Genomic DNA, 13,580 nt, shown 5'->3' on the forward strand with positions numbered 1-13,580 from the left:
TTTACATATGGAGAGTGAGGAAGAGGACAGGCGAAGGAAAATATAAGGACTTATTTATATATATTTACAGAAAACGGGACAAGTTTACAACTACACAAGTTACAACTGTTGGGATTCTTGTTGTTGCTCTCCTGCAGTCACAACATGGCGTCAAGGCTCATGTACTGACGCCGATACTCTAATATAACCACAACTATTTTGTAACTGTTCAGAGGTCGAGTCCCATATTCCTCCCCCCCCTCATTACTTGGGGGAGGTGAGGAGAGAGGGGGCAGTAACCCCTCCTCAACCCCCCCCCCCACCCATCCGGCTTAGACGTTCTCAGAGTTCTTGTGAAGACTTTGTCTTGAGTTATTGCAGGCACTTGACCGATGCATCTTTGCTGGTGTTCTTGACGAGGCAGAATTCAATAAAGTCAGACAAAGCTTCACACCAATATTTTTAATGGTCAAAATATATCTGTTGCTTATTTGGTCAAGATTGCTGCCTTGTTAATGGCATTCTAAGTCACTGGTGGATAATCGTTTTCCAGTTTTGTTCTTCAACATTTTACCTGGATGTAGGCTTATTTTTTGTAAGCATTTCCATTAATATAATGGACACCTGGTTTAAGAGTTTTCCTAAAGAGGGCGGCACACGGCATTTGTCGTTTGTGCAGGAACGTTGTACAGCTTGTATATGGTTGGTGGTGCCCAGGGCGGCGCTCACCTTTGGTGCCCAGGGCGGCGCTCACCTTGGGTGCCCAGGGCGGCGCTCACCTTGGGTGCCCAGGGCGGCGCTCACCTTTGGTGCCCAGGGCGGCGCTCACCTTCTTATCACTCAACCCGCAACACTTCCTTAACTCCTTCCTATTTATTTACTGCTACGTGAACAGAGGCATCAGGTGTAAGAAAACGTACTCAAACATGTCACATTTTCCAGGAATCGAACTCGGGTCCGGCCTGCTATAATCAGCCCGTGCTGCTAACCTCTAGGCCACCATAGGCTGGCGATGAGTCACAATAACGTGGGAAAAGTATGTTGCCCAGACTACACACTAGAAGGTGAAGGGACGACGACGTTTCGGTCCGTCCTGGACCATTCTCAAGTCGAAATCGACTTGAGAATGGTCCAGGACGGACCGAAACGTCGTCGCCACCATAGGTCTTCGCTATGAACAGTTTGAGAGAGCTTGCGAGCTTGGGGTCAGGAGTAAGGCCACCCCAAGAAGGGTGCTAGAACACTTTAGTGTGAGCGAGGCCACACAGGAGGTGTGGCCTCGCACCTGGCCTGGCCACGGCACGGGTCAACATGCCCGAGTCCTTCACCGTGACGAGTGCGAGCCTCAACACTCTCCTCCACATGTATCAACGCTCCGTTCATTCTCATTTCAGATTTTATTGTAGTCCATCTTGTCAATTGATAAGAATTTACCATCAGCAAAAGCAAGTGTCTCGACGCAAAACAGCTATGTAGGGAATAACTCTTAAGAACGCGCCTGAGAACAGCCTCGCCCACACGACATATTAGAAGACATGAAAGTTACAAAGTGTGGGTCCGTGCTGGACCTTTGTCAGGTCAAGACTGAGCAGCAGTGGGAGAGGGGGCAAATATAAGACAAGGCGGGACGAGGTAAAGGGAAAGGAGGGTAAATCAATGTATGAAAACCGAGCTAATGACAGCTCACACAAGAAGAAAGGAACAACAGAGAAGAGGACTTTTCGTGAAAAGGAATAAAGGTGAAATAAAACAAAGATAATTAAAAGAGATAGAAAAATATGGGAACAGAAGAGATAGAGGGAGAGCACTGAGGGCCAGATAACTAAGTCAGATCACGCTTGCACAAAGATTTGAACATTTGACTATGTACTGAGGAAGGCAAAAGTCAACAGCATCACTGCCAGGACTAAGGTTCATATTGGGCATCTTGTTGGTGAGAAGCAATTAAGGAAGACGGCGTCTGTGGAGAGTAGAGGCAGGAAAGATTATTTTGGAAGAAGAGCAAGTTATATGATGATTGCAGACCCTAACAAGGCAGAAGATAGCATTGTCCGTGTCAGCAAGTTTAACACTTCTTTGTGTTCTCTAAGTCTGGCATTAAGTATACGGCCAGTCTCACCAAAGTATTGGAGAGGGCAAGACGAACTGTAAATTGAATAAACACCAGGAGCGTTGGATTCAGGAGGAGCTGTGTGAATCAGATTACTGCAGAGTGTGTTAGTTTGAGGCAACTACCACCACATCCTCAACACTGCTGCAACTACGACATGCAGCGACGCTACATTTAGCAGTACAAGACGGAACAAGTTGCCAACAGCCACGCTCCTCGTGTGTCCAAAAACCCTGCCAGTCAAAATACTTGAAGAGGAGCCTCGTGCGCCATCATGCTTGCCACAGTAACAAAGTCGAAAACCAAAATTACTTTCCTAAATGGCCTCCTCACAGGGGCAAAATGAAGCATTTGGAACATTCGTATATAATAAACTAGAGATTGTATGAACAATACATTCCAAATGGAATGTATTAGGCATTGGAATAGGCATACCTAATACATTCCAAATGGAATGTATTAGGTATTAGGCCAGTTGATTGATAGTTGAGAGACGGGACCAAAGAGCCAAAGCTCAACCCCCGTAAGCACAACTAGGTGAATTCAACTAGATGAGTACTGGGGGATTGGAGTTCAAACTGTCTCATGTGTAGATGTAATAGATTAAATAGGACGCACAGAGCGGTACGTCCGTATGGTGAAAACTGACTTGCACAGACTTGCTAAGACCATCATTTGATGGTCTAGAGGTATGAAAGTAGAGCAACTAGTAATTAATCTCCTATACAAGCTCCTAGGTGCATCTAGCAAAAAGCAATACGCTGAGCAGATAAGGAATACCGAGAACTGCCTAGAAAATCCTAGAAAAAAGATGATGTGTAAATGTACGAACAAGAGCAAACCTAACACTGGGACATATTCCTAGATGCGTCAGCAATAAGACACCTAGCGTTAGTCTTCAGCCTTATCGTCCTCTTGTTACGCCCCACTTAGGTTATGGAGTTCAGTTTTGGACTCCGCACTACAGAACGCACACATGTTCATTTGAACGCGTCCGGAGAAGGTCAACAAAGCTAATCCCAGGACTCAGAAACCTTCGTGGTGACCAGACACTAATAAAGCTTAACTTCTTTCTCTAATCTCTAGAACGACGAAGATGTGACATGATTGAGGTATATAAATGGATAAAATGGTATAACAAATCTGAAGAAAAATTAAGTTTTACATATATCATCACAAACCAGAACTCGAGACTGTGGATATAAATTGGAAATATTTAGAATCAGGAAAGACCTGGGTAAATACCGGCTTAGAAACGGTTGTTGATTTATGAGTCGCATGATTTATCGGTTTCTTACATAAAGTGTATAATTCTGCAAAATAACAATTGCGTCATAATGCATAGTCATGACCAATTGTAATATCTTGCAAGCAAACCTTAAAGAAGCAGGTGTCGTAAGTTATGAACTAAAATGAATCACAGGATCGCCACAGTGAAGAATACGAGTTTTAAGACACGTGTGTAATCCAGAAAGTTAGAATCTGCCATTATAGGAATACAGTTGGAGGCCTCTGCATCGTGTTATCAACAACAAACTTGAATCCGCCAACCGACTCTTTACCGTCCTACCAAAGCACTCGGCCAGACCCCCTACCCACCAGTTAATTGACAGTCGAGAGGCGGAACCAAAGAGCAAGAGCTCAACCCCCGCAAGCACAACTAGACGAGTACTACTCGTGCATCAAAACAAAGACTAATACACTCTCTGCCAGCAGCCCGTCCTCCAAAAATGGGGGAAGTAAATGTAACAGCCCCATAAGTGCTACTATGTATGACAGTCAGGAAACGTACTTATTACACTTAGTATTAAAACGTACTGTCAATTCGGAGGATGGGTTGCTGCCAGATGCACGCCGACTACCTCATCGCAACACACACCACCACATGCTCGACCATTGTCAAGGCAAAAATAATGACAAATGTTGACACTATGTAGTATGTGCTTACGTCAGTCAAGCCAGGAGTTAATCGGGTGTTCAATAATGGAGTATCTAGTTAGGCGTATTATGGAGTTAATATTTCAGATGAGGAGGTTTTGGGTGGTAATAACACCAATTAGTCTGGACCACCATGAACATATTGACACAATACTTATTCCTTCACTCTGAGTTTGCTTCAGAAGAGGTAGTGGCGTTTCGATTATTAAATTGCCTTTGGAAAAATATATTATTATCATTATCATTGATGGATCCCATCGTTGTCATTGATTAATGTTAAGTTTATTGATTATTGTCAGTTTTGTTATTGATTAATGTCGGCTTTATCGTTGAGTAATGTTAGCATTGTTTTCCATGTCAACTTTGTCATTTATTAAAGTCGGCTTTTGTCATCAAGATAAGCTTTGTTATTGATTAATGTCAGTTTTAGTATTAAAGTCTTGGTTATCAGTGATTACTGATAGCTTTAACATTGAATAATGTCGGCTTTATCCTTGATTCGTGTCAGATTTATTATTGAATAATAGCAACTTTATCATTGAATAATGTCAGCTTATCATTGATTAATAGGAGTTTTATTATTGATTAACGTCAACTTTATCACTGATAATGTCAGCTTTATCGCTGACTAATGTCGGATTTATCATTGATTAACAACCTTATTGTAATTGCTTAATATGATCATTTACCATTGTTTAATATAAATAGTATCAGGGACTGACAGCATCATTATATTAACATTATAAATGATTAATGCCATCATTATGATGAATTATCATTGAAAGTGATTAATATCATCATGGATTAATATCATTGATTAATATTTTTATATTTATATCACCATTTTCGTAGATAAATATGATTTTTATTATTATTGGACATTACACACCCCACATGTGTCGCCAACACTACCACACCCCACATGTGTCGCCAACACTACCACACACCCCACATGTGTCGCCAACACTACCACACACCCCACATGTGTCGCCAACACTGCCACACACCCCACATGTGTCGCCAACACTGCCACACACCCCACATGTGTCGCCAACACTACCACACACCCCACATGTGTCGCCAACACTACCACACACCCCACATGTGTCGCCAACACTGCCACACACCCCACATGTGTCGCCAACACTACCACACACCTCACATGTGTCGCCAACACTGCCACACACCCCACATGTGTCGCCAACACTACCACACACCCCACATGTGTCGCCAACACTACCACACACCCCACATGTGTCGCCAACACTACCACACACCCCACATGTGTCGCCAACACTACCACACACCCCACATGTGTCGCCAACACTACCACACCCCACATGTGTCGCCAACACTACCACACACCCCACATGTGTCGCCAACACTGCCACACACCCCACATGTGTCGCCAACACTGCCACACACCCCACATGTGTCGCCAACACTGCCACACACCCCACATGTGTCGCCAACACTACCACACACCCCACATGTGTCGCCAACACTGCCACACACCCCACATGTGTCGCCAACACTGCCACACACACAGAGGTGCCTGCATGTGTGTGTGGTCACCTAGTTGTGCTTGAGGGGGTTGAGCTTTGGCTCTTTGGTCCCGCCTCTCAACTGTCAGTCAACTGATGTACACATTCCTGAGCCTACTGGGCTCTATCATATCTACATTTGAAACTGTGTATGGAGTCAGCCTCCACCACATCACTGCTTAATGCATTCCACCTGTTAACTACTCTGACACTGAAAAAGTTCTTTCTAACGTCCCTGTGGCTCATTTGGGAACTTCAGTTTCCACTTGTGTCTTGTTGTTTGAGTACCACCCGTATAATATATATATATATATATATATATATATATATATATATATATATATATATATATTATATATATATATATACATATATATATATATAATTTAAAAATGAATAGGAAAACCATTGATATAATAAACATCTTGTTTCAGATTCAGACGTTTCAAATACTTCTCGTATTCATCATCAGATCTTAAAGAAAAACATAAGTCACAATAAAATAAGTAGCAAACAAAGAACTCTTACTGAACAAAATTACCAATCAAAAGAATAAAGATATCAAACGACACTGGTCATAAAACAGAACACTTAAGCTTACTTGAAGTGGTCAAACCGAATAAAACTTTATAATTATCACATACATAATAAAAGCCAATTCAAAAATATATATAAACTAACCAATAGAACAAACCACACTTAAACTTACGTGAAGTGATCAAGCGAAATGAAGCTTGATAATTATCACATGGAAAATCAACGCTAATACAACAATTATAATAATGTCTACACACTTACAAGAAATGTATATAAAATACAAGCAAGATATAAAACAAAATATCAAACAAAACTAAACACCAAAAATGTGTTGTACATCTTAATTAAACAACTATAACAGTGTAAAATATCAACACTTGAAATAAGTACAAAAAGACACATCATGGTAGACTAAAACAAAAGTTAAAAAACGCCAGCATGAACTATAAATCAAAATACAAGGCCTACTGTGCATTATACAGTGTTCAATTGAACAGCCGAAAGGTTGTTATTAAGCAGAGGCCGCAGCTCCCTGACATATAAGGATTACATTATTCTCAAATCCGACTGGCCATTCATACAAGTGTCTAGAATTTTAAAAACGGATTCCAGCAGATTATGATTCAACTCATAACAAAGATTTCTAATCTCCGAGAATGCTGGTTTGGATAATGCAGCCCGTCCTCCAAACAAAGATATATATATATATATATATATATATATATATATATATATATATATATATATATATGTCGTACCTAATAGCCAGAACGCACTTCTCAGCCTACTATTCAAGACCCGATTTGCCTAATAAGCCAAGTTTTCATGAATTAATGTTTTTTCGTCTACCTAACCTACCTAACCTAACCTAACCTAGCTTTTTTTGTCTACCTAACCTAACCTTACCTATAGATATAGGTTAGGTTAGGTTAGGTAGGGTTGGTTAGGTTCGGTCATATATCTACGTTAATTTTAACTCCAATAAAAAAAATTGACCTCATACATAGAGAAAAGGGTTGCTTTATCATTTCATAAGAAAAAAATTAAAGTAAATATATTAATTCAGGAAAACTTAGCTTATTAGGCAAATCGGGCCTTGAATAGTAGGCTGAGAAGTGAGTTCTGGCTACTAGGTACGACATATATATATATATATCACATTTGAATATATCATATATCTATATATATATATATATATCATATATATATATATATATATATATCTATATCTATATATATATATATATATCATATATATATATATGTCGTACCTAGTAGCCAGAACTCACTTTTTGGCCTACAATGCAAGGCCCGATTTGCCTAATAAGCCAAGTTTTCCTGAATTAATATATTTTTTCTAATTTTTTTCTTATGAAATGATAAAACTACCCATTTCATTATGTATGAGGTCAATTTTTTTTTATTGGAGTTAAAATTAACGTAGATATATGACCGAACCTAACCAACCCTACCTAACCTAACCTAACCTATCTTTATAGGTTAGGTTAGGTTAGGTAGACAAAAAAAGCTAGGTTAGGTTAGGTTAGGTAGGTTAGGTAGACGAAAAAACATTAATTCATGAAAACTTGGCTTATTAGGCAAATCGGGTCTTGAATAGTAGGCTGAGAAGTGCGTTCTGGCTACTAGGTACGACATATATATATATATATATATATATATATATATATATATATATATATATATATATATATATATATATATATATATAAAGATGCTCAGAAAGTGCTTACAAGCCTACAGTGATAATAACCCATAGTAATAACCTACAGTAAGAGCTGTTGTATTAATAACCTGTTGTAATAATCTTGTAATAATAGCCTATATGCTTGAAAGAAATGATTTATTTATAAACTTCATTTCCCGGAGTAAATGTTTTATGGGTTAAGGTAGAGTGTGGCGCAGTGGTTGAGAGGTTGGGGAGTGACTTGACAAGTGGAGCACCTTAGAGCCGTGACCAGCGACCTTAACCCAGTGTGGAGGTGGTGGCACACACGGTCAGGGTGTGTATGTGTGTGTGTGTGTGTGTGTGTGTGTGTGTGTGTGTGTGTGTGTGTGTGTGTGTGTGTGTGCGTGTGTGTGTGTGCAGGAGCCGCTCCCGGCACCAACCCGCCGCCCTCCTGTACTTGCAGGCATCTAGGCAGCCTATTTATCACCAGAGAGAGAAATGATTACAGTGAAAAATTGGCCGAAGAGGAAGATGCCGAGTCGGAAGATGGAGAACTAAAGGAAAGTAAAAACCGAATTAGGCAAGACGAAGTATTTAGGCTGTTAGTGTATTGCTGGCATGTGAGTGGTGTAGTTTTTGTATTCTCCAGATGTATATGATGTATAACTATGATACAGTTTCCTTGTGATGGAGAAGGGAAGAACTGGCAGAAATGTGGTGAGTAGAGGTAAGTTATCCTGGGTGCGGCAACCTGCCGTGGGTGTATGAGGCAGATGGCACAGGGTCGCAGCTGGCACATGTGTATCGCACTACTCACTCTTACGCCTTGTCTAGGGCCCCAGGGGGTGGTCCCGGGGGCGTGGCTATGCTCGGTGCGGGGCCCAACGCTGGGCGGAGCCTTTGCTGCGCCTGCGCAGTTTCGGGTTAAAGGTCTGCACCAGCTTCACGCAGCCAGTTGGAGGCAGGACATGATGGAGGGAAGTGCGGCCCTCGTGGGTCATAAAGTGGCCATGGCCGGTGGTGATGTTGGCCTCAGCGGCCCCCAGGTCAATGGTGGAAACCCAGTGCGTAGTGTGGAATCCTTGCTAGATATCTGTGCCAAAATAGTGGCTGAACATATACCGTTCCAGCGGATAGAGGAGCGGTACAGCCGAATCCCCGAACCCGTACAGCGACGGATCATCTACTGGTCCTTCCCGAGGCACGAAGCCGACATCAGGATGTACTCTTGCTTCTCCTCGGTGGGCAGTGACCAGCACAGCCTTCCCTTCTACCGTGGCCTGCGTCTGGTGGAGTCCAACATGGTGGAGGGCGTATTGCAAGTCGGTAAGTAGTAGCAGGCACAGCCCTCTCCTCTCTCTCACCTCCGGCCTATCTCTCTGCCACAGAGTAGGCCTCGGGCACAGTACCGCTAGTGGCTTTGTCCTCTCACTTTACTCCACTCTCAGACGCTCTCACACCTAGTACTCCTTCCCGAGTACTCTTACCCCCACAGTACATATCTCATCCACTCCAGTACTCATTTACCTTAGGCCTACTTCGGTACTCGTCTCTTAGGTCTATACTGGTTCTTGTCCCGCACCGCGGTACTCGTCCGTTAAGTTCTTAGCTTCAGTAACTGTTATTTTATACTTTTGTCTCACAACCACTTTGTTGGCCTTCAGCTCTCCCCCAGTACTGTCTCCCAGTGACCTGCTCTCTCTCTCTCAGCACTGCTCGCTCTCTCCCACAACTCTGCTCTCTCTCTCTCTCTCTCTCTCTCTCTCTCTCTCTCTCTCTCTCTCTCTCTCTCTCTCTCTCTCTCCTACAACTCTGCGCTCTCTCTCTCTCTCCCACAACTCTGCTCTCTCTCTCTCCCACAACTCTGATCTCTCTCTCTCCCACAACTCTGCTCTCTCTCTCTCCCACAACTCTGATCTCTCTCTCTCCCACAACTCTGCTCTCTCTCTCCCACAACTCTGCTCTCTCTCTCTCTCCCACAACTCTGCTCTCTCTCTCTCTCCCACAACTCTGCTCTCTCTCTCTCTCTCTCCCACAACTCTGCTCTCTCTCTCTCTCTCTCTCCCTCTCTCTCTCCCACAACTCTGCTCTCTCTCTCTCTCCCAAAACTCTGCTCTCTCTCTCCCACAACTCTGCTCTCTCTCTCTCTCCCACAACTCTGCTCTCTCTCTCCCACAACTCTGCTCTCTCTCTCTCTCCCACAACTCTGCTCTCTCTCTCTCCCACAACTCTGCTCTCTCTCTCTCTCTCCCACAACTCTGCTCTCTCTCTCTCTCTCCCACAACTCTGCTCTCTCTCTCTCTCTCCCACAACTCTTCTCCCAGTGACCTGCTCTCTCTCTCTCAGCACTGCTCGCTCTCTCCCACAACTCTGCTCTCTCTCTCTCTCTCTCTCTCTCTCTCTCTCTCTCTCTCTCTCTCTCTCTCTCTCTCTCTCTCTCTCTCTCTCTCTCTCTCTCTCCCACAACTCTGCTCTCTCTCTCTCTCTCTCTCTCTCTCCTACAACTCTGCGCTCTCTCTCTCTCCCACAACTCTGCTCTCTCTCTCTCCCACAACTCTGATCTCTCTCTCTCCCACAACTCTGCTCTCTCTCTCTCCCACAACTCTGCTCTCTCTCTTTCTCTCTCCCACAACTCTGCTCTCTCTCCCTCCCACAACTCTGCTCTCTCTCTCTCCCACAACTCTGCTCTCTCTCTTTCTCTCTCCCACAACTCTGCTCTCTCTCTCTCTCTCCCACAACTCTGCTCTCTCTCTCTCTCTCCCACAACTCTGCTCTCTCTCTCTCTCCCACAACTCTGCTCTCTCTCTCTCTCCCACAACTCTGCTCTCTCTCTCTCTCCCACAACTCTGCTCTCTCTCTCTCTCTCCTACAACTCTGCTCTCTCTCTCTCTCCCACAACTCTGCTCTCTCTCTCTCTCTCTCCCACAACTCTGCTCTCTCTCTCTCCCACAACTCTGCTCTCTCTCTCTCTCTCTCCCACAACTCTGCTCTCTCTCTCTCTCCCACAACTCTGCTCTCTCTCTCTCTCCCACAACTCTGCTCTCTCTCTCTCTCTCCCACAACTCTGCTCTCTCTCTCTCTCTCCCACAACTCTGCTCTCTCTCTCTCTCTCTCCCACAACTCTGCTCTCTCTCTCTCCCACAACTCTGCTCTCTCTCTCTCTCTCCCACAACTCTGCTCTCTCTCTCTCTCCCACAACTCTGCTCTCTCTCTCTCCCACAACTCTGCTCTCTCTCTCTCCCACAACTCTGTTCTCTCTCCCACAACTCTGCTCTCACTCTCTCCCACAACTCTGTTCTTTCTCTCTCCCACAACTCTGCTCTCTCTCTCTCTCCCACAACTCTGCTCTCTCCCTCTCTCTCCCACAACTCTGCTCTATCTCTCTCTCTCCCACAACTCTGCTCTCTCTCTCTCCCACAACTCTGCTCTATCTCTCTCTCTCCCACAACTCTGCTCTCTCTCTCTCCCACAACTCTGCTCTCTCTCTCTCTCTCTCTCTCCCACAACTCTGCTCTCTCTCTCTCTCTCTCTCTCTCCCACAACTCTGCTCTCTCTCTCTCTCTCCCACATCTCTGCTCTCTCTCTCTCTCCCACAACTCTGCTCTCTCTCTCTCTCTCTCTCTCTCTCTCTCTCTCTCTCTCTCTCTCTCTCTCTCTCTCTCTCCCACATCTCTGCTCTCTCTCTCTCCCACAACTCTGCTCTCTCTCTCTCCCACAACTCTGCTCTCTCTCTCTCCCACAACTCTTCTCTCTCTCTCTCTCTCCCACAACTCTGCTCTCTCTCTCTCTCTCTCTCTCTCTCTCCCACAACTCTGCTCTCTCTCTCTCTCTCTCCCACAACTCTGCTCTCTCTCTCTCTCTCTCTCCCACAACTCTGCTCTCTCTCTCTCTCTCCCACAACTCTGCTCTCTCTCTCCCACAACTCTGCTCTCTCTCTCTCCCACAACTCTGCTCTCTCTCTCTCTCTCTCTCTGTCCCACAACTCTGCTCTCTCTCTCTCTCTCTCTCTCTCTCTCCCACAACTCTGCTCTCTCTCTCTCTCTCTCTCTCTCTCTCTCTCTCTCTCTCTCTCTCTCTCTCTCTCTCTCTCTCTCTCTCTCTCTCTCTCTCTCTCTCCCCCACAACTCTGCTCTCTCTCTCCCACAACTCTGCTCTCTCTCTCTCTCTCTCTCTCTATCTCTCTATCTCTGCTCGTCTGTGTTTTCTTCCCCTTCCAAATTCTTTACATTCCAATCACACTGCACTTTCCCTCACTCGTCCAGTACTGTGCTGCTCCGTCCACTCGTCCAGTACTCTCTGGTACTTCTTGTCCAGTACTCTGTTACTGCTACTTCTCCTTCAGTACTCTGTGCTAGTACTACAACTTCTCACCTAGTACTCTGCTACAAATTCTTGTCTCCCACTTGGTTGTTTTACTTCTCACCCAGTACTGTGCTAGTACTTTTACATACCCAGTACTCTGTGCTTCTACTATTCGGCCAATACTCTGTGCTAGTATTTCGTCTCGCCCAGTACTGTGCTTTGTCATGCTCGTACGCCCTAAGGCTAACCCAATACTCTGCCCTGATTCCCAGTACCCGGCCCTGATTCCCAGTACCCGGCCCTGATTCCCGGCACCCTGCCCTGATTCCCAGTACCCTGCCCTGATTCCCAGTACCCTGCCCTGATTCCCAGTACCCTGCCCTGATTCCCAGTACCCTGCCCTGATTCCCGGTACCCTGCCCTGATTCCCGGTACCCTGCCCTAATTCCCGGTACCCTGCCCTGATTCCCGGTACCCTGCCCTGATTCCCGGTACCCTGCCCTGATTCCCAGTACCCTGCCCTGATTCCCAGTACCCTGCCCTGATTCCCAGTACCCTGCCCTGATTCCCAGTACCCTGCCCTGATTCCCAGTACCCTGCCCTGATTCCCAGTACCCTGCCCTGATTCCCAGTACCCTGCCCTGATTCCCAGTACCCTGCCCTGATTCCCGGTACCCTGCCCTGATTCCCGGTACCCTGCCCTGATTCCCGGTACCCTGCCCTGATTCCCAGTACCCTGCCCTGATTCCCATTACCCGACCCTGATTCCCATTACCCTGCCCTGGTTCCCATTACCCTGCCCTGGTTCCCATTACCCTGCCCTGGTTCCCAGTACCCTGCCCCTGATTCCCAGTACCCTGCCCCTGATTCCCAGTACTGTGTTTACACTCGTTGGCCCGGTACTCGACCAGGCCTCCTTTTTGCTAGTGTCCAGTACCGTGTTCACTTTTACACATCCAGTACCGTGTTCACTTTCACACATCCAATACCGTGTTCACTTTTACACAGAACACCTGGTGTCACAATCGCAGTGTTCTGTTCATTTATACGATACACGAGGATTTCCACTCTTCTTTGAAGAACAAATGTTAATCGTCTTAGTTTGAGAAGCTGTTCACTTGAGATAGTTAAGCAACTCCAACCTTTTAACCTAAAGAGAAACGTACAAACCCGCGCAACCCACCTAACGTGTCTAGTCTAACACATTGAAAACGTAGATATTTGTGATCCGTCACTTTTCGTAACAGGCTGCATTTGTAACGTTGATCACCATAACGTACAAAACGTTCCTTACCGGCCCAACCAACTTTCCCAACGTCTGGAAACCGTCGTACTAAAGTGCCCTTATCCTGGCCTACCGCAGGACCCACCAACAGAAAACGGGAAAGTATCAATTTCGCGAGCCGCTTGTACGACGATTTTTGACCTTAGGTCGAGTATACGTCAGAATGCGACGCTATTACGACGGGTTGCCCGCCCTACG

At 45.2% G+C, this 13,580-nt stretch overlaps 1 protein-coding gene across 1 annotated transcript in view; it reads left to right on the top strand.

Moving 5' to 3' along the window:
- The first annotated feature begins 8,642 nt into the window (after window positions 1–8,642).
- The window catches only part of LOC123766173 (zinc finger SWIM domain-containing protein 5), a 255,535-nt gene continuing 250,597 nt past the window's right edge, over window positions 8,643–13,580 (top strand). The window contains exon 1 of the mRNA XM_045755106.2: window positions 8,643–9,121. Within this exon, the coding sequence (XP_045611062.1) occupies window positions 8,764–9,121 (358 nt within the window). The 5' untranslated portion in view covers window positions 8,643–8,763. The remainder of the gene's footprint in view (window positions 9,122–13,580) is intronic.

Source organism: Procambarus clarkii, chromosome 9 (genome assembly GCF_040958095.1).
Source record: "Procambarus clarkii isolate CNS0578487 chromosome 9, FALCON_Pclarkii_2.0, whole genome shotgun sequence".
NCBI classification, from domain to species: domain Eukaryota; kingdom Metazoa; phylum Arthropoda; class Malacostraca; order Decapoda; family Cambaridae; genus Procambarus; species Procambarus clarkii.